The sequence below is a fragment of the Anabrus simplex genome, chromosome 10, assembly GCF_040414725.1.
Source record: "Anabrus simplex isolate iqAnaSimp1 chromosome 10, ASM4041472v1, whole genome shotgun sequence".
Taxonomy (NCBI): Eukaryota; Metazoa; Arthropoda; class Insecta; order Orthoptera; family Tettigoniidae; genus Anabrus; species Anabrus simplex.
Window position 1 is genome coordinate 53,620,403 of NC_090274.1, and position 27,598 is coordinate 53,648,000.

The 27,598-nt window shown below is 42.5% G+C and overlaps 1 protein-coding gene across 1 annotated transcript in view; it reads right to left on the reverse strand.

Moving 5' to 3' along the window:
• The window catches only part of LOC136882006 (G-protein coupled receptor Mth2), a 224,162-nt gene that overhangs the window by 38,402 nt on the left and 158,162 nt on the right, over positions 1-27,598 (reverse strand). Inside the window, exon 4 of the mRNA XM_067154495.2 lies at positions 24,266-24,344. Within this exon, the coding sequence (XP_067010596.1) occupies positions 24,266-24,344 (79 nt within the window). The remainder of the gene's footprint in view (positions 1-24,265; positions 24,345-27,598) is intronic.

Below are 27,598 nucleotides of genomic sequence, written 5' to 3' on the forward strand. Positions count from 1 at the left end.
AAATAGCAGGGCAGATAATACACATCCTTGCCGTAGTCCCTGTTTGATCCTAGTAGCGCGAGTCTTGAAGTTTTAAATTCCCATGGAAGCTTCTTGATGATCATACGGCTTTTTGACAAATGTAAGATCTTCACTATCTATTCTATCTATTTTAGTCTCTAGTAAGACCCCAACTAGAGTATGGTTCAAGGATTACTTGATTCAAGAACTGGAAAAAGTCCAAAGAAAAACAGCTCGATTTGTTCTGGGTGATTTCCGACAAACGAGTAGCGTTATAAAAATGTTGCGAAGTTTGGGCTGGGAAGACTTAGGAGAAAGGAGACGAGCTGCTCAACTAGGTGGTATGTTCCGAGCTGTCAGTGGAGAGATGGCGTGGAATGACATTAGTAGACGAATAAGTTTGAGTGATGTTTTTACGTAAAAGTAGGAAAGATCATAATATGAAGATAAAGTTGGAATTCAGGAGGAGAGATTGGGGCAAGTATTCGTTTATAGGACGAGGAGTAAGGGATTGGAATACATTATCAAAGGAAATATTCGATACATTTCGAAGTTCTTTTAAAATATTTAATAAAAGCAATAGATAGGGAATCTGCCACCTGGGTGACAGACCTAAATGCAGATCAGTAGTGATTGATTGATGTCGCAATAAACTGTTTCGAATGTATGTTTTATGGAGATGGTTCCGGAAACACTTCCCAGGCCTCCACGCTCTCCAGACCTAATCCCATTAGAATTTTATTTGTGGGGCATTTAAAAACTCTGGTGTATCGACTGTATTCTTTATGGACATGGTTCCGGAAAGTCAATCAGTAAGTGGTAAAATGTTACATTTGGTCCGCATTGCTTTATAGGGTTGAACTCTAAAGCGGGCCACAAATCATCGACTGGAAACTCTAATCTAAGCTGTTGGTCATATTAATGCCTTGATCTACGCCTACCATTTTTGCAACCTACGCATTTCGCTTAAGTAGCAATTGAACAAGTCCTGGGTGTCTTCTTCTGATCAAATTTCACCAACTCGTTCTCGTCTTACGAATTTGATTTAGTATTTCATCGCCGTCTGTATTACCACATTTCAAAAACTTCTATTTCCTTTCTTTCGGAGCTAGTTATTGTTCATTTTTCACTTCCGTGCAATGCCACTATCCAGAAGAAAGTCTTCAACAACACCTTTGTAATTCCTTTTTTTTAATAGTGGTTTTACGTTTCACCGCCACAGATAGGTCTTATGGCGACGATGGGATAGGAAAGGCCTAGGAGTTTGGAAGGAAGCAGCCGTGGCCTAGGGGAGTACGTACCTCAATTTTTGCAAAAAAATTGCGAATTTCATTTTAATGTATTTTAGTATTCTTTGGTATGTGTAAAATAGAGCACCGTTTTTTATTTCAGCGAAATCGCGTTAAAAGTGCCCATAATTTGGATATTCCATGGCCCCTCCCATTTACAAATGCCACGCCTTCCTCTGACTGCAGGCTGATAACTTTGATAACTTTCTAGGAAATGCAAGTACATTAGTGAACCGCATAGACTATGTTGGGGCTTCTCATCAGTCGAAATCTTATGAAGAAATGTTGCCCACAGCAACAGAAATATCCAAAATAGCACAAACGGCATCAGTACCGAAACTTGCCCAAGACTAGACAGAAAAAGAGAACAAACTAACGTGAAGTTTTCAAAGACATAATTATATCGTATGATGTCCAGATAATATTAGGACCTGAGTACGTTTAATCCAACTTCATATTTTTTTTACAGATAATCTCTTTAATCCAACTTCAAGTTATAGCAATGTTAGGTCTCCTTCAAGGTTTTTATGTTAGCTTATTATTTCGGGTTACTGAGTTCCTCGGCGTGGTTCTTGGTGCACGTATAACAAAGACAAGGGAACCTTCAAACACCAGGGACTTCCTGAAGAAGTGATACTTCTCATTAAGCCCATTTATAAAGATCTTGCCCATCCCAATTTATTGAAGAAAATAATGTTTCCATGGGAAACCCCAAAATGTAAACGAGTCTTTTAACAGTGTTATTTGGAGCCGTATGCATAAAAATATTTTTTTAAATATAACCTTATATTATGTACAATATGCATATTATTCGCACAGCCACTCACGTTGTTTTATAATTGAAAATTTGTTGTTTTGAACAACAATTTAATCTGTGATTTTAATTGGACTTCATGCTTCATATCACGTTCACGCCGCACCATTTTAACATTGAAGATTGACAAGACGCCATCACGCCGCGTCACAGGATACAAAGACTTTTTATTCACTTATTTTAAGGTGTCCTCGCCTTATTTTTAATGTTTTGTATTTGTGACTGAAGATGTCCCATAAGAGGACAAACATGTTTCACGAGTATAATTTAATGTAGTCTTTTTAATAAAGACAATTACAGTATTGCAAAGGTGAAATTATAAATTCAAATTTTCACAAGTTGATACTTTGACAATTCTGGCTCTAATATGAAGTTTATGACATGCAATACTGCCCTTGTGTATTGCTGTTTCTTTTTCAAAACCCTCGATTCTTATTACTGCAGAATGATTTTTGTACAGATTGTAGATATGAGGGCCATTCAAAGAGAAACGAGTCGGAGGCTATAAAAGGAGAACCACTGAAAAGATCATAAAGCAATCGGAAGAAGGTACGGTCTCTATAAGAGCGCTGAGGTCCTTAGCTCGCCGTTGGAGGGACACGGGTGCACACCATGTGATGACAGTGTAACTTTTTTGATGAATATAACTAAATAAAATCATGAATAAAAATATATAAATAAAATTACTCAAAAACTTAATAAAATTAATAAGCATAATTAACCGAAATGTCCATAGTATGGGCGCCAGAGTTCACCAGAATGGATCCCTCGAACTTAGATAAGAGCATGATAAACTTTATATTCCAGGGCGTGTATATAATGCTGCGTACTGGTACATCTGCTGCAGGCCTTACCTAACCTCCTGAAAACGACTAATTAGGTAGGAACTGCACCTAGGTTCATCAATAACACTGATTCTAAAATAGCTAACTATATTCTGAACAAATTCCGTGCATGAGCACCTCATCAACATACAACATTATACATATAATACACAAATAAAATATTGCTGGAAGACACCATATTTACAACAACAACAACAACAACAACAACAATAATGAAAATCGTGGGAAAATGAAAGCGAGAACTAAGCTACCATTTGTAGATAGTCCGATGAACAATGTACATGTATGAAGATAAATACCCTTCACTGTCTCTATATCAATTCGACATACCGATTCTCATAATCGGCAGTTATCACATCACACAGATACTGTACCTTGTACTACTGTGTTCACATATTTTAACACTTGTTGTAAAGATATATACACACGTCTGTCGATCCTCAACATAAATTATGGAAAGTCTGAGATAGCTTTCACCAACATATAATGCTAGGCCGCCACAAGTGCTACAATACTTAATGCGCAAGCACTCTCCACAATCAGTCACTTTCCACGAACATAACAAGACTACGCTCCACGAACGTTTGAAGTCCAGTCCATTGCAGCCGTGTCACTCCAGTACCGTGTATCAGCACCACTTCCTTCCCGTACAGTGCGTCAGTTGTAGTTCTCTTATACAGTGTCACTGGTTGTAGTTATCTTCCTTCTCGTTCCTTTACAATCACCCCCGGTTGCCGCCGTATGATCAACCTTTATAGACATCAACATCCCCCTCCTCTCAGATGATACGTCTGGATTGGTCCTTGCCCACCAATCATGAGTGATCTCTAGGCAAGACCCAGCCCTGAACTCATACTTGGTCTCAAGACAATAACAAACGCTCGGGTATATCATATGAGTCATACGAACTTCTCTAATACAACAACAAGCTCATCTCATCAGGCTGGGATATACAGGGTGAAGCGTAATTCGCGCACTCGGGCGTCGCAGCGCGACTCCTCACATGCCAGCAATAAAAAAATGTCTCTTACAAAATTTCGTCTTGAGAGTATATCTGGCAGAAAAACGACGTTGAAGAGTAGCAATCTGGCAACACTGTAACCGCATGTAGGGTAACTACCTCTGTCAGCAGAAGTTAGACGTACTGTACAGTTGGTGCAGTGGATAGAGTTTTGGGTTAGCATGCAGGAGGTCGAGTGGTCGATCCTGGGTTAAGGCGTATGTTTTTTATTTCGTAAATGTAGTCCAGGTGGTATGGTATCTGGCATCTTAATCGCCAACAGCGATTGCAGTGGGTCCTCTAGAAACCATTTGCACTTACCTACTACGATCCTAGAAATGGACGAACAATCGTTTTCATTGGTCAGCTTTGAAAGGCGCCCTTTCTACGTCGTGGGCGTGAATTTATTCGCACCACTTCATCTACTAGATGTGAAACCTATTTGTTTCAGCTGTCTATTTCTTATTAGTCTAACCAGGTATTTGTTGTTTCAGCGTTACAAAATTTTGTAAATGTAGGATACATGTGACCTCAAAAACGGCGTCTTACTGTATTACAGTAGGTAATGTCAGATGGAAATTAGCAAATAAAAAACGCACCTCAACGCAGGATCGAACCATCGACCTCCTGCATGCCAACCAAAAACTCTACCCACTGCACCAACTGTACAGCACGACGAGAACGTGCTAACAGCGGTAGTTACCCTACATATGTTTACAGTGTTGCCAGATTGCCACTCTTCAACGTCCGTTTTCTACCGGATATACTCGCAAGACGAAAATTTGTAAGAGACATTTTTTTATTGCTGGCATGTGAGGAGTCGCGCTGCGACGCCCGAGTGCGCGAATTACACTTCACCCTGTATACATGACTCATTGGGTATCCCGACACAAGTAGATCACAACAAACACTGGGGTATCCACATGACTCAACCAAATTACCAGAGTTATTAAAGCAATGTTTTCCCACTCGTGCAAAACAAATTACTCATACCTACATATGTGGATATCTTCCAGCTTACCAATATAAATGGCAAAATATACAAATGAAATTCTGATAATAATAATGGTAATAATAATAATAATAATAATAATAATAATAATAATAATAATCGAATACTGACAATAATATCTCTCACTTCGGGGGTGTGATATATGTACTATCACAACAGAGCGAACACGTACAGGCGTTGTTGGTCCCCTGCACCCAGACCTCCTGACAACAGTGAAATGGGGGCTTCAAAAAAAAGAGCAAAGGGGTGTAGAGCGTTTCCTGACAACAGAAAGTGAGAGAGGGAAACGAAAATTCATCGAAGAATGGTACAAGTGTACGGAGAACACTGCATGTCCGTTGCAAGTGTCAATTAGTGTTGGGGAGCGGAGCGGTTGTTGTGACGTCATCACCCGGTAGTACCGAGTGAATGTCCTGACGTGGGACGTTTAAACACGTTATAGGTATGGCACTGCAAAGGTATTGCATCCCCCTATTAATACCCTTCTCTCACAACGTAACAACTGTAAATAACTGCATATATATTCACTAGAATTGTTATATACGTAACTGCTAGGGAGTAGGAGGTAGTATGTGGAATAAATGTTAGTAACTCGTATAGTTAACTCATTCGAATAGTAAAACAAAGTATGGCGCATACCTACCGAAAGGGTTTGTATACAAGGGGATTGGAAGTTAACAGAAAAGTAATGTATTAACAATTATTACGTAAGTTCATGTGATACTGTACACTGTTAATGGGAAGAATAACCTAAATATAAAGAATCTTATCAGAATGCAATGAAAAACACTGACATAATTTCATCTACAGGATGACAAAAGTAATTACGTAAATGAACGTTGACTGGAATGTCCCTCTTTGCAAATGTGATTACAAAACATATTTTACAACATAGTACTACACGTCCCAATGCCAAACAGCTATCAGTAGAATGCTTCTATAAATACAATTATTATATCATTATATTATATTATTATATTTTTTTATATTTGTTGTGCCACCACCCGTCGCGTATGTGCGGCCACAAAATTTGCATTTTGCGAGTTTCAGTGATGTCAAAAAACTGCCAGGCATCCGACGGTTTTCGTGGCATTTGTGGAATAACGTTCTGTAAAATTTTCTTTAAATTCCTTTAAATGTTCTAAAAATATAACTACTATCTACGAATATGTTTAAATATCACACTAACGCCACAAATATAATCTAACAGACTTTACATTATCTACAAAACATAACAAGCGTAGGAAATATATACGTACATTCGAAACACACAGATTGAATACAGGTACATGTGTTGTGCGCTACACTGTGCTCAGGTCCTCCGCGAGTACTCGCAGTTGTAAGCGGAGGGGATCGGTGGTGCGCTCTACCGCTACAACCGGATTACTCATCGGTATTACTAGCTCCGTCCCCACCTCTAGTGTCAATGCGAGGCACAAACGATTCAGGGAAGGACGGATGTCGGTTGACCTATACTGCACAGTCTGAAACGCCACACGGCATTACCGATGCCATTGTCCAGCAAGTGGATGGCCTCATTATGCGAGACCGGCGAGTTATGGTGGCAGCCATTGCCGCAGAGGTCGTAATGATCGTCGGAAGGGTTCACGCCATCATTAAGGACAGATTAAAATTTCGCTAAATGGGTGCTTCACAGTATTCAATCAATCAATCAATACTGATCTGCATTTAGGGCAGTCGCCCAGGTGGCAGATTCCATATCTGTTGCTTTCCTAGCCTTTTCCGAAATGATTTCAAAGAAATTGGAAATTTATTGAACATCTCCCTTGGTAAGTTATTCCAATCCCTAACTCCCCTTCCTATAAATGAATATTTGCCCCAGTTTATCCTCTTGAATTCCAACTTTATCTTCATATTGTGATCTTTCCTACTTTTATAAACGCGATTCAAACTTATTCGTGTACTAACGTCATTCCACGCCATCTCTCCGCTGACTGCTCGGAACATACCACTTAGTCGAGCAGCTCTTCTTCTTTCTCTCAATTCTTCCCAACCCAAACATTGCAACATTTTTGTAACGCTACTCTTTTTTTTTTTTCGGAAATCACTCAGAACAAATCGAGCTGCTTTTCTTTGGATTTTTTCCAGTTCTTGAATCAGGTAATCCTGGTGAGGGTCCCATACACTGGAACCATACTCTAGTTGGGGTCTTACCAGAGACTTATATGCCCTCTCCTTTACATCCTTACTACAACCCCTAAACACCCTCATAACCATGTGCAGAGATCGGTACCCTTTATTTACAATCCCATTTATGTGATTACCCCAACGAAGATCTTTCCTTATATTAACACCTAGATACTTACAATGATCCCCAAAAGGAACTTTCACCCCATCAACGCAGTAATTAAAACTGAGAGGCATGTCGAATGGACCTCTCTCTTGAACATCTGCAATGTTGTGCCAAAGAAACGAATGAGTTCCTGTCACGTATGGTCGCTGGAGATGGGATATTGTGTCACCACTTCGAACCAGAGTCAAAACAACAAAGTCTCCAGTGAAAGCATGCAGGGTCGCCAAATAATCTAATGTGAGCAAAAGAAGGCTCTGAGAGACAAACTATTTACCTCGGACGATGTCGTCAAGCAGTTGGTTCACAACGCAGCCCCAGGAATTTTACGAGACGGCCATTCACCGCCTTGTGTCGCAGTGGGATAAGTGCCTAAACAGTGCTGAGCAATAATTTTGAAAACTTGGTGCAGGTGTTCATTTTATAGCTACCGGTTAGTATCTTTTTGAATGGCCCTTGTAATGCTTGCGTTCGGAATCCGATCCCGATCGCCTTCAAAATCTCACTGAGCATTATCGAATGCATTGTCTAGACCTTCGAATGCGGTGTATGTAGACTTAACCCTATAAAAAAGTAGATAATTTTTGTATATTGTTAGTTGAAATCGGCCCGCTCATTTAATATTCACAGAGATTAGACTCGAATCTATATAATTTTGAGTCGGAAAATAGTTCGAACTAAACCCGAGAGATGGGAGCGGGAAGTATTGTGGTGTTCTGTGGATTGTAAATAAAGGGTACTGATCTCTGCACATGGTTATGAGGGTGTTTAGGGGTTGTAGTAAGGATGTAAAGGAGAGGACATATAAGTCTCTGGTAAGACCCCAACTAGAGTATGGTTCCAGTGTATGGAACCCTTACCAGGATTACCTGATTCAAGAACTGGAAAAAAAATCCAAAGAAAAGCAGCTCGATTTGTTCTGGGTGCTTTCCGACAAAAGAGTAGCGTTACAAAAATGTTGCAAAGTTTGGGCTGGGAAGAATTGAGAGAAAGAAGAAGAGCTGCTCGACTAAGTGGTATGTTCCGAGCTGTCAGCGGAGAGATGGCTTAGAATGACATTAGTAGACGAATAAGTTTGAATGGCGTTTATAAAAGTAGGAAAGATCACAATATGAAGATAAAGTTGGAATTCAAGAGGACAAACTGGGGCAAATATTCATTTATATGAAGGGGAGTTAGGGATTGGAATAACTTACCAAGGGAGACGTTCAATAAATTTCAAATTTCTTTGAAATATTTTAGGAAAAGGCTAGGAAAGCAACAGATAGAAAATCTGCCACCTGGGCGACTGCCCTAAATGCAGATCAGTATTTGATTGATTGATTGATTGATTGATTGATTGATTGATTGATTGATTGATTGATTGATTGATTGATTGATTGATTGATTGATTGATTGATTGATTGATTGAAATTGTTGTTACTTGAAATGTGTCACACAGGCTAAGTTACTGAAGCAAATGCACCCACACACAGCAACTTTAATTGTTGGGTCAAAGTGCATTCTGTAGTAGAAATATGTATCATTTCCAATGAAACCAGTATTATTATTTTTATCGTTCACACAATGTAATATTTTATTTATTTTATTTATTTATTAATGCCTTTTTTCCGTGGCGAAGTTAGGGCTCGAGGCCCTCTCTTCCACTTAACCACATACTAATCAAAACCATACATAAAGTTATGAGATATTTAAAATACTTAAAACCAAACAAAAAATTAATAGAATTGAGAGCAATTTTAAATACATTACTAAGTTAATAATAAAACTAATTAAAAGTAAGAACTCTTAATAATGACTTATCCTCAGGCGCGCACACATTCATACTTCAACCATTCAGTTAGCTGTCCTCAGCAGGTAGTCTCGGCAGGTGACCTTAAACCTTTGTAAAGAGCTAGTTTCTCTGACCTGAGCTGGCAGGGAATTTCATAATCTGGCGCCGGTTACTACAAACGATCTATTAATTTTATTTATGCGGTGCACTGGAATAGAAAGAGTGGATCTGGAACGTGTATTTAAGTTGTGAAATGATGATAGAAAGGTGAATTTAGAAGAAAAATACAGTGGCTGACTTTCCGCTAGTACTGTAAATACCATCGTTAAAATGTGTAGCTGCCGACGTTTATCAGGCTTCAGCCATGAGAGAGCCTTATAGTATGGAGTAATGTGAACATCGTACCCAATATTGTAAATAAATCGCAGGCAGGAATTCAGTGCTCGTTGAAGTTTAAGTGTTTCTTCTCTTGTCATATCAACTAGAACAACGTCACAATAATCAAGAATAGGGAGAACCAGTGTCTGTATTAGTTTGGCCTTAAGCTCAAATGGAAATACATCCCTTTGCCGTTTAAGAGGGTGTAGCGCTCCAAAAATCTTTTTACAGATGATTTTCGTGTGATCAGACCAATCAAGTGTTTTATTCATAATTACGCCGAGATGTTTAACTGTTTTATTGTAGGGAATAATGTTACCATTCAGTAGGATAGGCGGGATTGCAATATTGTTTGAGCAGTTCAGTAATTTTCGTGTTCCTATTATGATTGCCTGAGATTTTGTGGAGTTTAGTATAAGAGAATTTCGTTGTGCATATATACTGAGTCGTCGGAGGTCATTGTTAATATCTTTTATTGTTACATCTAAGTCTGAAGTCTTGCAGTGTCGATAAATCTGAAGATCGTCAGCATAGAGGTGGTGTGTGTTATTTCCTGTCACCGATGATATGTCATTGATATAAATACAGAAAAGTAAAGGCCCTAGAATACTGCCCTGTGGGGCACCACTAAGTTTCATTTTCCATTTAGAGACCTTTTCGTTTACTGTTACACGCTGCTGACGGTTACTCAAATAAGAACTAAAAAACTTAAGCGCAGCCAGGTCAAAATTTAGTAGTTCCATTTTCTTTATCATAGTCTGAATGTCTATAGTGTCAAAGGCGCTACTGAAGTCAAGAAGGATAAGTATAGTAAGCAGTCGTTTGTCCATAGCATTTCTAATGTCTTCAGTAACCTTCAAAAGTGCTGTCGCGGTACTGTGCCCCTTCTTAAATCCAGACTCCAAAGGGTCCAAAAGAGCATTTTTATTTAGGTACTCCAGAACCTGCTCGTATACTAAACGTTCGAAGGCTTTAGAAAGCGCAGGGAGTATGGACACCGGACGATAGTCAGAGGGTGATTGTGGGTCTAAACTCTTAGGTACCGGTATAATATTGGCTGTTTTCCAGACAGTTGGGAAAGTTCCGTTTAGTAAACAAACGTTCAGTATGTGCGTCAGTATAGGCAGGACAGCACCCATAATGTTATGTATAAAAGCAATAGGAATATCGTCTACACCTGTGGCCTTTGATTTAATCGAGTACAAAGCCTTTTTAACCTGATTTTCTGTGACACTGTGAAATGTGAATGGTGGATTGGCTGGAGGGGAGGGCGGTGAGACGGTACAGTTAATTGGGGTAGGTTGAATATTTATTCTACTAAAGTAATCGTTCAGTTCGTCAAGTGGAATGTGAGGAGTTGTCTGTCTCTGTTGATGTTTTCCTATTCCCAGAGCTCTAAGTTCGTCCCAAGCACGATTAGAATTTATGTTGTTAGCTAAATTCCGGAAATATGCACATTTTTTATTTCTGATTAATTGCTTTGTGCGATTTCTTAAGATCCGGTAAGATTCGAAGTCTGCGTCATCTAGGGTATGCTTATAATGTCGAAATAAAGAGTCACGGTGGGCCATCATTCTCTTGGTTTCATCATCTAGCCATGGACAAAAAGGGCGAGAAACCTTTATTCGACGTTTGGGGGCATGTCTGTCATATAAGTTCTTTACCATCGTATTAAACAAGTTAACTTTAGCGTCAGTATCATTTAGACTCCGTATATCGTCCCACGGTAGTTGATAAGCGTCATATTTCAAGTAATCCAAGTTTAAGTCCTTCGTATTTCTGACAGTTATGTACTTGAGTTTATATTTAGGCACTTTGAGGGAATAGGATAAAAATATAAGGTCGTGGGTCGAAAAATCATTAGGCCTCACATAAGACCTTTACAACTTTGAATCGCATTTAAGAAATAGACATCAGATTTGTAGACACATGCACATTTTGTTTGCTTATATGTAAGACTTCCATAACCGACAAGGAAGTGCGTTTGGAGGTGAAATTGGACGAATTATTAAGTTTAATACTGCTTATTAGAGGTGTGACAAACGGTTATTTTTATGCAACTGCTACATCTGCCACTGTTACAATGAAGTAACTGTTAAAAGTAACAGTTAAAAATAACGTACAACGTTACTTACTCTTTAATTGGTCACGGCTTCAAGCTTGTCTCCTTACAGCTGTGTTGCGAAGTCCCATTCATTCACTCGCACATGCGCGAACGCATCACTACATTGTTGAAAGTCGGTGCAGCAAAACACGCATTTCTGTTTGCTATAAAGTTAACGAGAGGGAGACAACGGATGAAATGAGAAGACCACATAACACCTTTTCTGAAATCTAGAGGAGTGAGTTTGACAATGCCCCGATCAAGGATAGAAGACAAGAAAATATGAAGATCTGTCTGCCAAACCTCGATACAAACCGGTACAAGAGGATCGATTAAGTAAAATGAAGTAATGTTACGTTATGTATAATATCAATATGGAAAGTTATCATACTAATTCATTTATGGTATAAGAAAAATTATACGGGTGAAACTTATAATAATATTATAACGTAGGTAGCCCTGCGCGATGTCTGAGTCAACGATTACCCCTGAGCAGTTGAATATGTCATAACAGTTTACACTTTAGTTACCAGATGACAGCAGCAACTTAAACAAATGCACTATAGAGTATATTATACACTATAGTGTATTTGACTTAAAGCAATCTCCTACGAAAGCTCTCTCACTTGGAAGACATGCGTACTATCTGAACTCTGAAGGTCACATTCTGCGTCTCTAAGCTGTTACTAGTGACAGTTCCGACTTCCCAGTTACTGTTTTCACTAGTACGTTATTCTGTTGTCGTTACTCGGTAACCTGCTACTTTTGTCTTCGTTGCATTTGTAACAGTGACAGGCATGTAACTGTGACAACGTAACTGCTACGTTATTTGTCAGCCATCTCTAGTGCTTATACAGGGTCTTTTTTTAAAATGGAAAATCTGCTAAGTTGGCAACACTGGTTATAAGCTACATCGGAATACAAATCTTTGAACTTTATGCAGAATGATTAGATGTTTCTAATATGTAATTATATTAGCATATAGTGTCCGGCTTCATGGCTAAGTGGTTATCGAGTTGGCCTTTGGTCACAGGGGTCCCGGGTTCGATTCCCGGCAGGTTAACTCTCCTGGCACTGGGACTGGGTGTATGTGCCGCCTTCATCATCATTTTATCCTCATCACGACGCCAGGTCGCCTACTGGTGTCATATCAAAAGACCTTCACCAGACCTCTCCGGAGACCACACGACATTTCATTTCAGCATATAGTAACTTAATCAGCACTCACTCCAAAATGAGTCAGGTAGTTCATAGTCATATTTTCATACATGCATAGGCTATAACATTAAAATGGAAGGAATCTTACTTTAAGTATTAATTATGCCAGTTTGTGTCAATGTGTCACTAAACTTCAGATTGACATTAAAAAGTAACAACTGCGGAGCTTCAGCAGTAAATCACAGCAATCACGGTGTTAAAATATTTGGAGATGTATACGCATGCGTCAGCAGCAGTTTCACTCACAGACTGGAACTGGAAAACCACCGAGAGAATGTGTTGTGACTGATTGACTCTCGGAGTGTACCAGCCTGTAGCACTCGTCACAGGGCCGGTCCTCGGAGTGGTGATTTCGTGAGCTCCATCACAGGTGTACACAGCTCCAACCAAATCACAGTGATAAACTCACAAGTCGTGAAATCACAACCCATTCCTTATATACGAGGGTTGGAACTTAGATAGTGGCAACACTGCTGTGGAGACGCTATGCAACGGAATCTAATATTGTCGCTGATAGCACACGTTGGTTACATACCTACCTTACCTCAGAGCAAATGGACTCGTCCGTCCCACATCACCTGCGTGCGCACAAGCGAGAGAAACACAGTCACTTGTGAGCTAGCGGTCTAACGTAACGTTGTCAGTATGTTTTCCAAACAGAAACAACGGAGTTGGATCAAGATTGAATGTGCCAGAGGTCGTACAGCACGACAGTGTCATCAAGGTCTTCAAGAGGCTTGCGGGGAATCTGCATTGCCTTACAGAACAGTGGCACGTTGGGTAAAAGCCTTCAACGATGGTCGGCTAATTGTGGCGGACATTCATCGGGCAGGTCGTCCTACGAGCGTCCCGCCGCGTTACTGGACAGTGATCGAAACCAGACGATTCGTGAGCTCGCCCAAGAAATCGAATTAGCGCATACGACTGTGCTTCACATCCTGAAGGAACGCCTGAGCATGCGAAAAATTGCATCACGATGGGTTCCACATGATTTGACGGAAATGCACAAATGGTTGCGTTACGACGCTGCTAAGACGCACTTGTGACTTCGATTTGATTCCGAAGATGATTCGCTTCAGAACTGTTGCAGAGATTTGACATGAAGTGGACCGCTCCATTCGCACCATCAAAAGACAGGCTCTGCTAAAGGTATACTACGACTTCCACATCGCTAGCAACGGGTTATACACAACGCTGGTGACTACATTGAAGGACAGTAAAGGTTGCTAACATGTAACTCTTTTGTATCTGTTGTAAATAAATAGTTGTCACTATTTAAGTTCCAACCTTCGTACTTATGCATATTTTCATATACTTGAAATTACTGCATATATTTTAAATTTCGGATTTATTTTGCATGTTTTCGACTTTTATTATGCATATTTTAAATACGTTTTATAAGCATTCTTCAAGAAAATGTCGACTAATTAATGCCGTGAACACTTTCATCAATGAAATGGTTCAAAGGGTACTGGCAATTACCAAGACACACTTCTAAATCATACCAGAATCAATCAAGAAGCTAGAAACACGTGGGTCGCATCTTTATAATTCGCTGGACATTATGGAAGACGTGAAGCGTGAATTGGGAAGTATCCCACGAAAACTCGGATACGTCCTTTTAAAAAAACCGGAATACGAAATCATGGTAACTATATACAAATACACTCTATAACAAACAAACAAAAAAAAGACGCACCGGGAAGGCGTTGTTCGATTGTAAGGAAATTACGTATGCAAAGACAGTCGGACCGAACATGCAAATGATTAAAGTTTCGTGTCCAATGAATGAATAGCGGGAGCACCCGCACATCCGAAATGTGCATGTATCAGGTGTATATAAGGCGCGATTCTGAAGCGTAAGCTCAAAGTAGCTGTTGCATGCGACTGCGCTATCTTAACGTCGGCTGTAAGAATGCCACGCCGAAGGATTCGTGCTCATTACGAGCAGAGATCAGAGTTTGAAAGAGGTCGTGCGATCGGATTGAAAGAAGCTGGTTGGTCGAATCGAGCTGTCGCTGGACATTTGGGTCGAAGTGATGCGGCGATCAGACGATACTGGCAAGCGTGGGTCAGCAATGGCAGGCATCAGCGTCAGGACGGCAGTGGTCGACCGAGGGCCTCAACAGCACGGGCAGGCAGAGCGATTGTCAGAACAGCTGTCACAGCACCGGAGTCGTCGTTATCAACAATCCAGCGTGTGACCCGCACACATATGTCCACCATGACCATCAACATACGCCTGAGCGAGAAGAATTTGCGTTCACGCCGCCCGTTACGCCGCTTACCACTCACGCCTGTTCACCGTCAAGACAGATTACAGTGGTGCCGCGCTCGAACAACGTGGAACTGCGCTGACTGGGGACGTATAGTCTTTAGTGACGAGTCCCGTTTCCAACGGTGCCCTGACGACAACCGCAGAAGTGTTTGAAGACGTCCAGGCCAGCGTGGGGATCTTGCCTTGACTATCGCGCGCCACACAGCCCCACAACAGGGGGTGATAGTGTGGGGGTGCCATCTCCTTTGATAGCCGGACCCCTCTGGTAGTCATTCCTGGCACACTGACAGCACAGCGGTATACTGATGACATTCTACGGCCGGTTGTGTTACCGTTCCTTCAGCGTCATCCAGGCCTTACTTTCCAACAGGATAATGCCCAACCGCACACGGCACGTGTTGCTATGAACCGTCTTCAAGCTTGCCCTATCCTTCCTTGGCCAGCTTGGTCGCCGGATCTCTCTCCCATAGAGCACATTTGGGACGTCATGGGAAGGCGATTGCGAACAACCCGGAATGTCGCCGATTTAGCCCATCAGTTGGAGACCATTTGGCACGAAATTCCGCAGGGCGCCATCCGGGAACTTTATCAGTCTGTGCCACGTCGAGTGACAGCTTGCATCCAGGCCAGGGGTGGACCGACACCTTATTGACGCCCTCACCTTGTAAGGCTCCAACTCTGCAACAAATCATTCGATTGATCGTTGATCGTTTGTTTTCTATGTCTGTTCCTCACATCCACCGATTTTTATCACCATCGGACAATTCCTTCCTGCTGCGTCGCTTTTATTTTATACAGTGTATTTGGCTGATATCGATAATGTGGATCTACCAGAATGTCTAACCCATACACTCGCTCCCGAATTCAAATACTGCCCTGTCACATCCGTAGATGACCGAGCTTGATAGCTGCAGTCGCTTATGTGAAGCCAGTATCCAGTATTCGGGAGATAGTGGGTTCGAACCCCACTGTCGGCAGCCCTGAAGATGGTTTTCCGTGGTTTCCCATCTTCACACCAGGAAAATGCTGGGGCTGTACCTTAATTAAGGCCACGGCCGCTTCTTCCCAGTCCTAGCCCTTTCCTGTCCCATTATCGCCATAAGGCCTATCTGTGTCGGTGCGACGTAAAGCCAATAGCCAAAAAAAAAAAAGCAAAAGAACATCCGTAAATGTAGAGAGATCATTCTGCGCATTGGAGCTAGTTTTAACAGACAAATGCCATAGATTTATACTAGAAAAATTGGAGAGGGCTCTTGTAGTGTGCTGTAAAACAAATTATGGACGGGAAAAGTACAGTAGTGTGTACAAGGTAAAATGAAAGAGGAATGTGTATCTGAATTTATTCACGTTTGAGTTTTTTCACTGTTCTTTTACAACCTTGCTAATTGATTTATCATGTGTATTAGCTAACACATTGCGTGCGCATATTGTTTTAGCAGTGAATGCTAAAGGGGCCCATAGACGTATAATATTATTGGGCAATATCGGGGTTTGTGCAATATAATTGATAGTGTGTATTTAATATTGAAGTGCTGTGCAATGCATTGTACGAAATTTAAAAAAGTTTGAAATATATTGTGCAAATCGCAAAATACTGTGCCGTGTGTTGGCAATATTGTGCATTATCCCGTCCTCCCGCAAGCTGGCATCAACAAGTGGGGGAGAACGTGTCGTGAGGGCAGACAAACAGGTGTTGAAAAAGTTTATTTTAGAGTTTATCGGAGTGTACCATGGCCTTCCGGCTTTATGGGACGTTAAGAGCGAAGATTACAGTAATCGCCTTAAAAAAGGTGAACAGAACGAGGTGCTTATTGAGAAATATCGTAAAAGATACCCGAACGCCGACAAGCAAAGAAGTTATTTTAAAAACTCAGTTCTCTGCGTACAAACTTCCGGAGAAAAGTGAAGCGGATTTTGATACAGAAAAGAGTCTTCACCGAACAAAATACTGGCATGGACTGACTATAATATATTGCCACGCATATTGTACGTCTATGGCAGCTTTGCACAATATATTGCACAACCAACAATATTATCTCCACACGATTCTATTTATTGCACAAACCCGATTGTTGTGCAATAATATTGCACGTCTATGGGCCCCTTAATAGATTCAGTAGAGGCGAATGGGAATTGGACAAAACAATATACAGACAACAAACAGTGCCTGGGTTTGTGGGATATAGCGGACGGGTGGTTTCTATACATTAAAACTGAAAAAAGCAAAGCTACAACATGGTAAGGCTTTTTATGCTCTCCCAGCGAATTTTGACAGAGAGGTAAAGGTTGGCAGTGTACCAATTTAAGTGCGGTAATAATAGTTTCTTGAGATTCTGATTCAGTGTTTGTTTGTTCAACCCTTGTCCCGTTTCTCTACGGGGTCGGGTATGAGGTGAGGTAAGATGAATCTGTCGTGGCGGGTTTTTATGACCGGATGCCTTTCCTGACGTCAATCTCATCAGAGGAGTTAATGAGATGAAATGGATGACGTGATGTACGATAGTAGGACGGGAGAGGGTGAAATCCGGTGCCGGCACATAGCCTACTCCTGTTGAATAGCACCAAGGGGTCTGCTGAAGGCTTGACGTCCCCATCTGACGGACGAATCACCATCAACAGCGTCATATACCCTCACTCCATATGAGTACTGCGGAGAGGTTTTTATGACCGGATGCCTTTCCTGACGTCAATCTCATCAGAGGAGTTGGCACGCAATCTAGTGATTAGAAATGATATACCACCACCTCCCCTACCCTACCGGCCAACATTCTGATGGTGAAAAGATTTCTGACCAATGGGACTCGAACCGGCTAACCGCGGTGTCAGACCGTTTAGACTTCATGGCCACCAAGCTGGCTTGAAATTCTGATTCAGTACTGTACAGTAACATTTTCAACAAAGACATTTATTAAAATTAAAAATATTTACGGAATGTATTCCATTAAAATCATTTAGTATTTGACTACACACTGCAAAAACTAAGACACTAAAGACACTGCCGGACTGACGAATGCCCACGGCAAGCAGGCGAACCATACCTCAGTGTCCATGACGTTGGCAAAAACTTGTAACCCCTGCTACCTTTCCTCACAGCGAATGCAAAATCTCCACTACTTGCTGTGGCGCTATAGAAATCGATTGGCCGCGAAGAAGAAGGGCATTTTGTGTGTATTTCCGGTGATAATATTGTTAATCTTTATTTCTTCATCTGTTTACCCTCCAGGGTTGGCTTTTCCCTCGGACTCAGCGAGGGATCCCACCTCTACCGCCTCAAGGGCAGTGTCCTTGGAGCGTCCGACATTGGGTCGGGGGATACAACTGGGGAGAATGGCCAGTATCTCGCCCAAGCGGCCGCACCTGCTATGCTCAACAGCGGCGTTGGTGGAGGGATGGGAAGATTGAAAGGGATAGACAAGGAAGAGGGAAGGAAGTGGCCGTCGCCTTAAGTTAGGTACCATCCCGGCATTTGTCTGGAGGAGAAGTGGGAAACCACGGAAACCACTTCCAGGATGGTTGAGGTGGGAATCGAACCCATCTCTACTCAGTTGACCTCCCGAGGCTGAGTGAACCCCGTTCCAGCCCTCGTACCACTTTTCAAATTTCGCGGCAGAGTCGGCAATCGAACCCGGGCCTACGGGGGTGGCAGCTAATCACACTAGACACTACACCACAGAGGCGGACAATAATAATATTGTTAATAATTAAAAGAATTAAGAAAAGATTCACCTGATAACAGGCCTTGTACAGTTTGCTTTTTTTTTAAAATCTATACAAATAAATAAAATTCAAATGTCTGTTTGTAATGTCAAAGTCGGGCTGAGTGGCTCAGACGGTTAAGGCGCTGGCCTTCTGACCCCAACTTGGCAGGTTCGATCCTGGCTCAGTCCGGTGGTATTTGAAGGTGCTCAAATACGTCAGCCTCGTGTCGGTAGATTTACTGGCACGTAAAAGAACTCCTGCGGGGCTAAATTCCGGCACCTCGGCGTCTCCGAAAACCGTAAAAGAGTAGTTAGAGGGACGTAAAACAAATACCATATTTTAAAAAAATTGTAATGTCAAAATAACAGCATTTTACTAAGTTTATATTAAAGTATATAGGGTACATATAACTAAAGTTCGCCTACGTAGCGTAACGGTTAGTGTTATTAGCTGCCGTCCTCGGGGGCCCGGGTTCGATTCCCGGTACTGCCAGAAATTTAAGAATGGCAGGAGGGCTGGTATGTGGTTGAAATGGCACATGCAGCTCACCTCCAATGGGGGTGTGCCTGAAAAGAGCTGCATCACCTCGGGATGAGGACACGAGTTTACTTTTATATAACTAAAAACAAATTTTTACATTTTTTGTCTGTCTGTCAGTTCCGACTAATCTCCGAAACGGTTGGACCGATTCTGACGGGATTTTCACTGGCAGATAGCTGAAGGTATAAGGAGTAAATGAGGCTACTACTAAATTTTCAAAACAATTAGAGGGGGGAGACGACGGCAGGAATTATAAAAATAATACGCGAAATATCGAATTTGTTGTGCATGGACGAGACAAAGCTAATTTTAAGCCCCTTAACGCAAAGAACGAAACTCGGTAAGCCCTACGAGCCCGAAGACCATGTTTTAAGGCCCTGAAACCAACCATTATAGAGATATTGTCACCACACTACCCCTGCTCTAGGAATCCGATAAAGAAACGACCAGCCGTAACCATGGCAACGTCAGCTCAAGGATTCTACAGGAGCGAGATTTGCCACCCAAAATTGGTACATATTTGTAATAGTTACGAAATGTCGGATCAAACAAATATATTCAGTAATATTTATATTTGTGGTTGTATCTAGCGGTAGTATCCTTAAACTATAATTTCAAATGTGAAAAATGATTTCTACGTACTTAAGTACACCAGTGATATAAATATCTAATGAAGTCACTCACACCAGTAGTATGAGTAACTAAAGCGAGTTTCTGATAACCCGTACGAAGAACGGGTATTTCAGCTAGCAATTCCTATAATTCCTAGTTTCAGCTGGCTAAAATGGAATAAAATGTAATATTTTCTCCAGAAAACTCCCAACTCATCGCTACTCAATAGATTGATATGTCTCACAGACTATGCACGGATTGTTTGTTCTAGTAGAACAGCCACAGCTGTAAGTGGCTTTACGTCGCACCGACACAGATAGGTCTTACGGCGACGATGGGATAGGAAAGGCCTAGGAGTTGGAAGGAAGCGACCGTGGCCGTAATTAAGATACAGCCCCAACATTTGCCTGGTGTGAAGACGGGAAACCACGGAAAACCATCTTCAGGGCTGCCGACAGTGGGAGTCAAACCCACTATCTCCCGGATGCAAGCTCACAGCCGCGCGCTCCTAACCGCACGACCAACTCGCTCGGTAACACCAAACACTAATCTTCCTATGATTATGAGCGACTTCATAAACACCATTAGGATTTTCTGCACACCAATAGAGAGAGTTATAACTGTTCATACGACCATTAAGATGAAACCAGAACGGTGTTGCAATGATAACTGCCCTACCCTAACCCATCACCGATCAAACCCGCCGAATCTCCTGGCCAGAGAGAAGGCGTTACCTTCTACGTGGCCCGCCCCTCCCCACTAGGGAGGGGAATGAAAACTTTTTGATGACGATGATGATTTAAGTATGATACATGTGTCACAAATCTGTTGAACCCCGGTGACGAAATTCACGAGCCGCCACTGCAAACTAAAGACCGTTTTCAATGCACTCACATGAGTCAATAACGTACTGGCCTCCCAAGAACTCTGAGGCATTCTTGAATGCGATGAGGCAGGCTCAGTTCTAAGATACTGCGTATTTCTTGAGGCAAACAGTCCCACTCCTCGATGGCAGAATCTATTAGGGCAGGGCCTCTCAAACGCCCAAAATCTCACGCGTGCAATTCGAGGCGCAAGAGCTCCATGCGCTGTGCATCAGTTCCACTCGGCTCGGCTCGTCTCGTCTCGCACCAACGTTTCGTCTCTGGGCTACTCGGCTAAGCTCGGCTCAACTCGACTCAACTCGGCTCGGATTTGGAGCGCAACGGTGCAAGTGAGCAAGAGGGAGATAGGCGTGGAGAAAGAGAGAGACAGTGCTTTTGCTCCAAAACGAGGAGTGGGGGTCTGCACTCTGGGCAACCAAGCGAAGTCGTCTTTTGCACCGTGCACAGTGCATGCACCCTGAGAGGCCCTGTATTAGGGTCTGGATCGTCAGTGGTGAATGTTGACGGTTGGAAATTGCTCGATTTTAACTGCATGCTCTATGCGGACGCTGGCCAGTCCATTCTCCGGATCCCATGCCCTTTCCCCACCACCCAGAGTAACCATTCACACCTGCTGCACGATATGGAAGAGTGTTATCGTCCTGTAGAGCAGTGGTATTCAAATGTTTTGGTTGAGGTACCCCCGACGTAGGATTATATTACGATTATACCAGAAATGCAAATAATATTACACTATAATCATCATCATCATCATCATCCATAGCTTACCCCGCTCGCTTGGGGTCCTTGCACGCGCTGAGATATGAAAGAGACGCGGCCGAGGATTTAAGGTTGCATGTCCTTCCTGACACCACGGAATTTTCAACCGAAAATTCCATCCGAACAAAACCAGGAATCAAACCATGGTCGCTGGCCACAGAAAACCTCGTCATTCCTTCGGAGTAAAGTTTATAGAAGCAGTCCAAAACTGAGCAGTCAGCAATGGCCGAAAATCTGTTCCTTGCATTTTCATTACCAATTATTCGACGATTGGAGCCTTCTGTTTCCTGCTCAGCCAACGCGGCAAGCCTTCACAAGACAGATGGAGAAACTTGGTTTTCTCGGGAGTGAAATCACGAGGTTTTCATTGCCTAGCAACGATATATGTACACGAGTATAATTATTAACGCAACAGTTATTGTACTATATACAGAACACTACTATTGGAAAAAATAGAAGTGAATGAGTGGATTTGGAAACAAAAATTTAAAAAGAACAATGTAGCAGAAGTAAGCACAGGGGCGGCCCTACCTTATGTGCTGAAGTGCTGCAGCACATTGCCTATTTGAAAAATAAATTACTTTAAAAACATTATGTGCAATCAAATACAGTGCATTGAAAAAGAAGTCAGCCAAAGAATAGGAAATTATTCAACTCCCCTCACAACCAGGTAAATAGTCGTGCGCTCCACGCCGGGTGGCTGTGCTCAGGGAGAATTTCTAAGCTTTTTGCCAGAAAGCAGGAACTCTGCCTTTTGCGCATGCGTGCCCAACTTTTCGGATAGGCTGTAGAAACAACAGCCAAGACCGCCAAGACATCACTTCGCAGCGATTCTTCGTTCGACCACAGAGAGGCAGCACTGGTCACACTTGCATTACGACCGAAATGAGAACATGGCAAGTGGCACCCTCTTGACTCAGCGGTAGTATTTAAGAGAGGATCGCTCAAAGCAAACGGGAAAACAAAATACTGTAGAACTGTTCCCGCCAGGTCTTTTAATACCAAAGAGGATAGAATACTCCCAACTTGCCTATTCCATAGCCACCTTTTGAAATAGATGAACTGTAAAAATTGTACGTTTTATGTTGTCAAAATAAGGACACGATATTGTGATTTTCTTTAATAAAAACGTCTAGTTTATGAATGAGAGTATGAAAATACAACATGTAATTTTGCATTACGACGTTGCTGGTTTTATTTCAATGATTTGGGTAACATTGGGAAGTTTTGTTTTTGCGCGCTCACACTCAGTGTTTGAGTTCGTGAATATTTTGCCATTGCAGGTGTTATTGTGTGTTTAACTAAATAGTTTTATTACGAGGAATGTGTATATGTGTTGAGTTATTTGCGTGTTTGTTCAGTGTGAAATACTCAGTGGAGAGCCTCTTGAAAACCGCGTGCCGGTATGTTTCTCAATATTTTTATTTTTTGGAGGGGGAATGACTTACAGCACACAACTGATTTTCTGCACCAGCCGCCACTGAGTAAGCATTTTACATTCCTAGTGAATGGGAGGTACAAACCGACACATATTTTAGAACGAATAGTTCAGAAAGGAGACTCTGTGTAGTGTGAGACGAAAACACTAAATCGAAACAAGATTTTATTGAAAATGAACAGGCTTGTGAATTGCTTACTGGAAACAGTTAGAAGCCACGATAAATTTGCGTATCACTAGTGGCAAGCGGACCACACTTTGAATACCATTGCTACAGAGAAAACCTCTGTCCCCTACATACGTTATACGAGGGCTGATCAACAAAGACCGAGACTGATTTTTTTCACAGATGTTTATTACTCCATTTCAATATTTACATGATATTTTTCAAAGTGGTCCCCTCCTACTTAAATGCACGTTTTATAGCGTCTCTGCCAGTCCTTGAACACATGCTGCAGACCATTTTTATCAGGTCCTTGAGAATCACCTCACTTCTCTTCAGCACTGCTTCAGAGTTCTCAAATCGAATACCCGTAAGCTTTGCCTTTAGTGATGGGAACAAAAAAATCACAGGGTGCAAGATCAGGGCTATAAGGAGGATACGGTACACAGGTAATGTTGAATCGAGCCAGAAACTGCATGACTTGATTTGCGACGTGAGGCCGTGGATTGTCATGATGAAGTCGCCACCCAGTCCGAGAAAACTCTGGTCGTTTCTTTGCAATGTGCTTCCTCAGTGTAGCCAATACTGACATGTAGTAACGGTAGTGTGAGGGGGAACTGCATGCTAGTAAATTATTCCATTACAGTAAAAAATGTGATCACCATCACTTTCCCTGCTGATGGAATAACTTTTGCCTTTTTTGGCGATTTCCACACTGTGCTGGCTTGTTTTCCTTCAGGACCATAATGATGCTTCAGCTTTTCGTAAGTTTCAGTGGCTGTATGGTTTAAACGGAAACAGAATTTGATTACGCTGTATTGTTCTTTTCGCGTCACCTCCAGTGTCTGGTATCCGAAATGCACGTTGTCTCAAAAAAATAGAGCATTACAACCAACCTACTGATACGAGAGTGCTGCCGCCTACGGACATTACACATAAAAACTCGCTCTTTTCAAATATTTATGTTACAGATCGGAAACTATCATGGAAGCTACAGTAAAAAACCAGTCTGTCTTTGTTCATCAGCCTTCGTATAACATCTTCAAACAACACTACATTAAAGAAATACAACGTTAAGTAAAATTATTTAACTTAACCAAGCACTCCGATAAAGTCTGTAGAGGTTTAAGTAGAGAAGCATACTTACAGGATACACCAGAACGTGTCAACAGACAGGATGCTCAGCCAGAAGAAACTAGCCGTGAGGAAATACTGGAGCATATATCCTGGAAAGAAAGAGAGAAATAATCAGCCGTTAGTTCATTGATTTACGGAATAGAATGGTTTCAAGAATCATGATTACCGGGCGAGTTGGCCGTGCGCGTAGAGGCGTGCGGCTGGGAGCTTGCATCCGGGAGATAGTAGGTTCGAATCCCACTATCGGCAGCCCTGAAGATTGTTTTCCGTGGTTTCCCATTTTCACACCAGGCAAATGCTGGGGCTGTACCTTAATTAAGGCCACGGCCGCTTCCTTCCAACTCCTAGACATTTCCTCTCCCATCGTCGCCATAAGACCTATCTGTGTCGGTGCGACGTAAAGCCCCTAGCAAAAAAAAAAAAAAAAAAAAAAGAATCATGATCGTGTTTATTAGCGATGGGCTGTCCGACTCGTTGGCTGAACGGTCAGCGTACTGGCCTTCGGTTCCGAGGGTCCCGGGTTCGATTCCCGGCCGGGTCGGGGATTTTAACCTTAATTGGTTAATTCCAATGACACGGGGGCTGAGTGTATGTGTCGTCTTCATCATCATTTCATCCTCATCACGACGCGCAGGTCGCCTATGGGAGTCAAATAGAAAGACCTGCACCTGGCGAGCCGAACTCTTCCTGGGATATCCCGGCACTAAAAGCCATACGACATTTCATCTCATTTCAGCGATGGTCTTCCCTTGCGAGAGTCTAAGATTTAGTATAATAGAATATATTGGGTGATCAGACGTGCTGTACACCGGCGCGTGGTGCTTTATCTATGGGCGAGGGTGCGCTCGTTTCTGGCGAGCGGGTCGATGTCCAGTAGCGGGAATGTGAAGTAACACAAACAATTTAAAGTTCCTTACTTACCGAATTAATAATAATGGTGGCATGTGGCCTTGGAGGAGGCCTGCTGCAGGTCTTTCCAGTTGACACCTGAAGACGGCACACTACCCCAGCCCCGAACCATCAGAATTAACAAATGAAGGTTAAAGTTCCCGAACCGACCGGGAATCAAACCCGGTGCCACTTGGACTATAGGATAGCACGCTAATCATTTAGCCATGGAGCCGAACACCGAATTAATGAAAGGCGGTGTTGAAACTGCCCGCCTTCATTCTACACACATTGTTGGCACCTCGTTAGGAAATTATTCATCACATTCTGTATTTCACGTTGAATAATTCCGGCAATTTCCTGACGAATACTACTACTACTACTACTACTACTACTACTACTACTTTTTTCATTCCTCCCCTGAAGTGGGAGGCGGGTTTCCTAGACGGTGACGTTGTCTCTCAGGCCGGCAGATTTATATGGGAGAAGGTGAGAGGGTTGCGGGCTGTGGCCTTTACTAGGAACTGCTACGGCATTCGCATTAGTGCAGAAGAATGGAAAACCATTCTCAGTTCAGCCGACGGTCAGGACCAGCCTCTCTCCGTCTCCCGAATACAGAGGCCGAGAGCCACGGTAGAGCGGTGACCACTTGTGGACCGAGACCCACTCTACATCCATCGACGTCCTGACGGATATTACGTTTCAGTTCATGTATGGTGTCCGAGTTGTTCTTGTACACGCCTTTTTTTCTTTATTTACCCAAGAGATAATCATCACAGGCAGGTAAATCGGGGAACCGAGGGGGCCACAAATCCTTGCAAATAACTGTTCTGTGGAAACACTTAGTGAACTTTCTTCATAGAATTATTCGCAGTGTGTGCAGTGGTAGAGACCAATTCAAAAAAATGCAAAATCACGCTCCCTGCCGGTAAATTCTATGAAGTTGGAGGTTAGTGTGGTATTTATATGTAACAGAAACAACCGTATTCTAATATATATCTATCAATCTTTCACTGCCTATGGCACACCATACACCGAGTTTTGCGTCATGGAAGGGCACTGCGCGTACGAATTCAGGTTTAACAGCACTCCAGTAAGGATTGTTTTGTGTACAAACATAACCTTGGAGGTGGAGCCAGGTCCCATCTGAAGAGAATTATAAATATTGGTCTATTTGTCCATACTGTACATTTTCCAGTATCTACGCTAGATGACATATTCATATCGCCTACCTGGTTGAAGAGCATGTAACACAGTTGTTTGATACGGTTTTGAATATAATAATTTAGTAGCCTGTTCGTGTCAGTGGTGTAGTGGTTAGTATGAAATGTGCTACGAAGACTGGAACGGGGTCCACTCAGCCTCGGGAGGTCAAATGAGTAGAGGGTTGTTCGATTCCCTCCTCAGCCATCCTCGAAGTAGCTTTCCGCGGTTTCCTAACTTAAGGTCACGGCCGTTTCATTCCCTCTTCCTTGCCTATCCCTTCCAATCATCCTATCTTCCACAAGGCCCCTGTTGTGCATAGCAGATGAGACCGCCTGGACGAGTTACTGGTTCTTCTTCCCAGTTGTATCCCCGACCAAATACCTCACGCTCCAGGTCAGTTTCCTTGAGGTGGTAGAGGTGGGACCCCTCGCTGAGTCTGCGGGAAAAAACCAACCCTGGACGGTAAACAGTTGATGAAATAAAAAGTAAATTTAGTAACCTTTTACAAGGACCCATTTGTCCAACTCGTGTGTAAAACAACGAAGTGATGGTGGTGGTGGTGGTGGTGATTATTGTTTTAAGAGGAAATACAACTAGGCAACCATCCTCTATATAACACTAATCAGAAGGAAAAATGGAAGGGATCCGACACTTCGAAAAATGAAGATATCGGCCAAAGGAAGACAAGGGCCACGAAGGGCGTGAAAATGAAAGACTCCCTAGCCCTCGCAAACCTAATAGCGTCGGGGTCGGAAAAGAACAAGAGTTGACCAAGGTAAGTCGGACAGGATAGATGAAAGTGAGGAGCCTGCCACACGTAAGTGGAAGCAATGCCAGGACTCAGCTGAGGGCGCCGTGGTCGCCAACACACGCTTCAAATTTCGGAGCCCCTGGGGCCCCTTTGAGTCGCCTCTTACGACAGACAGGGGATACCGTGGGTGTTATTGTACCGCCCCCACCCACAGGGGGACAACGAAGTGATTTTAGGAAAATTTTCCAAACGATGACCAGTGACTTCTAACTTTTCTCCAGCGAGAACGCTACGCCGCTTGTTAGCTTTCTCAGGCTAGATACTTCTATTTTCTAAAATGTATTATAAAGTTTATGGACTGTTTTACAACTTGGAAGTCCGACTCGTTGGCTGACCGGTCAGCGTACTGGCCTTCAGTTCAGAGGGTCTGGGTTCGATTCCCGGCCGGGTCGGGGATTTTAACCTTAATTGGTTAATTTCAATGGCACGGGGGCCGGG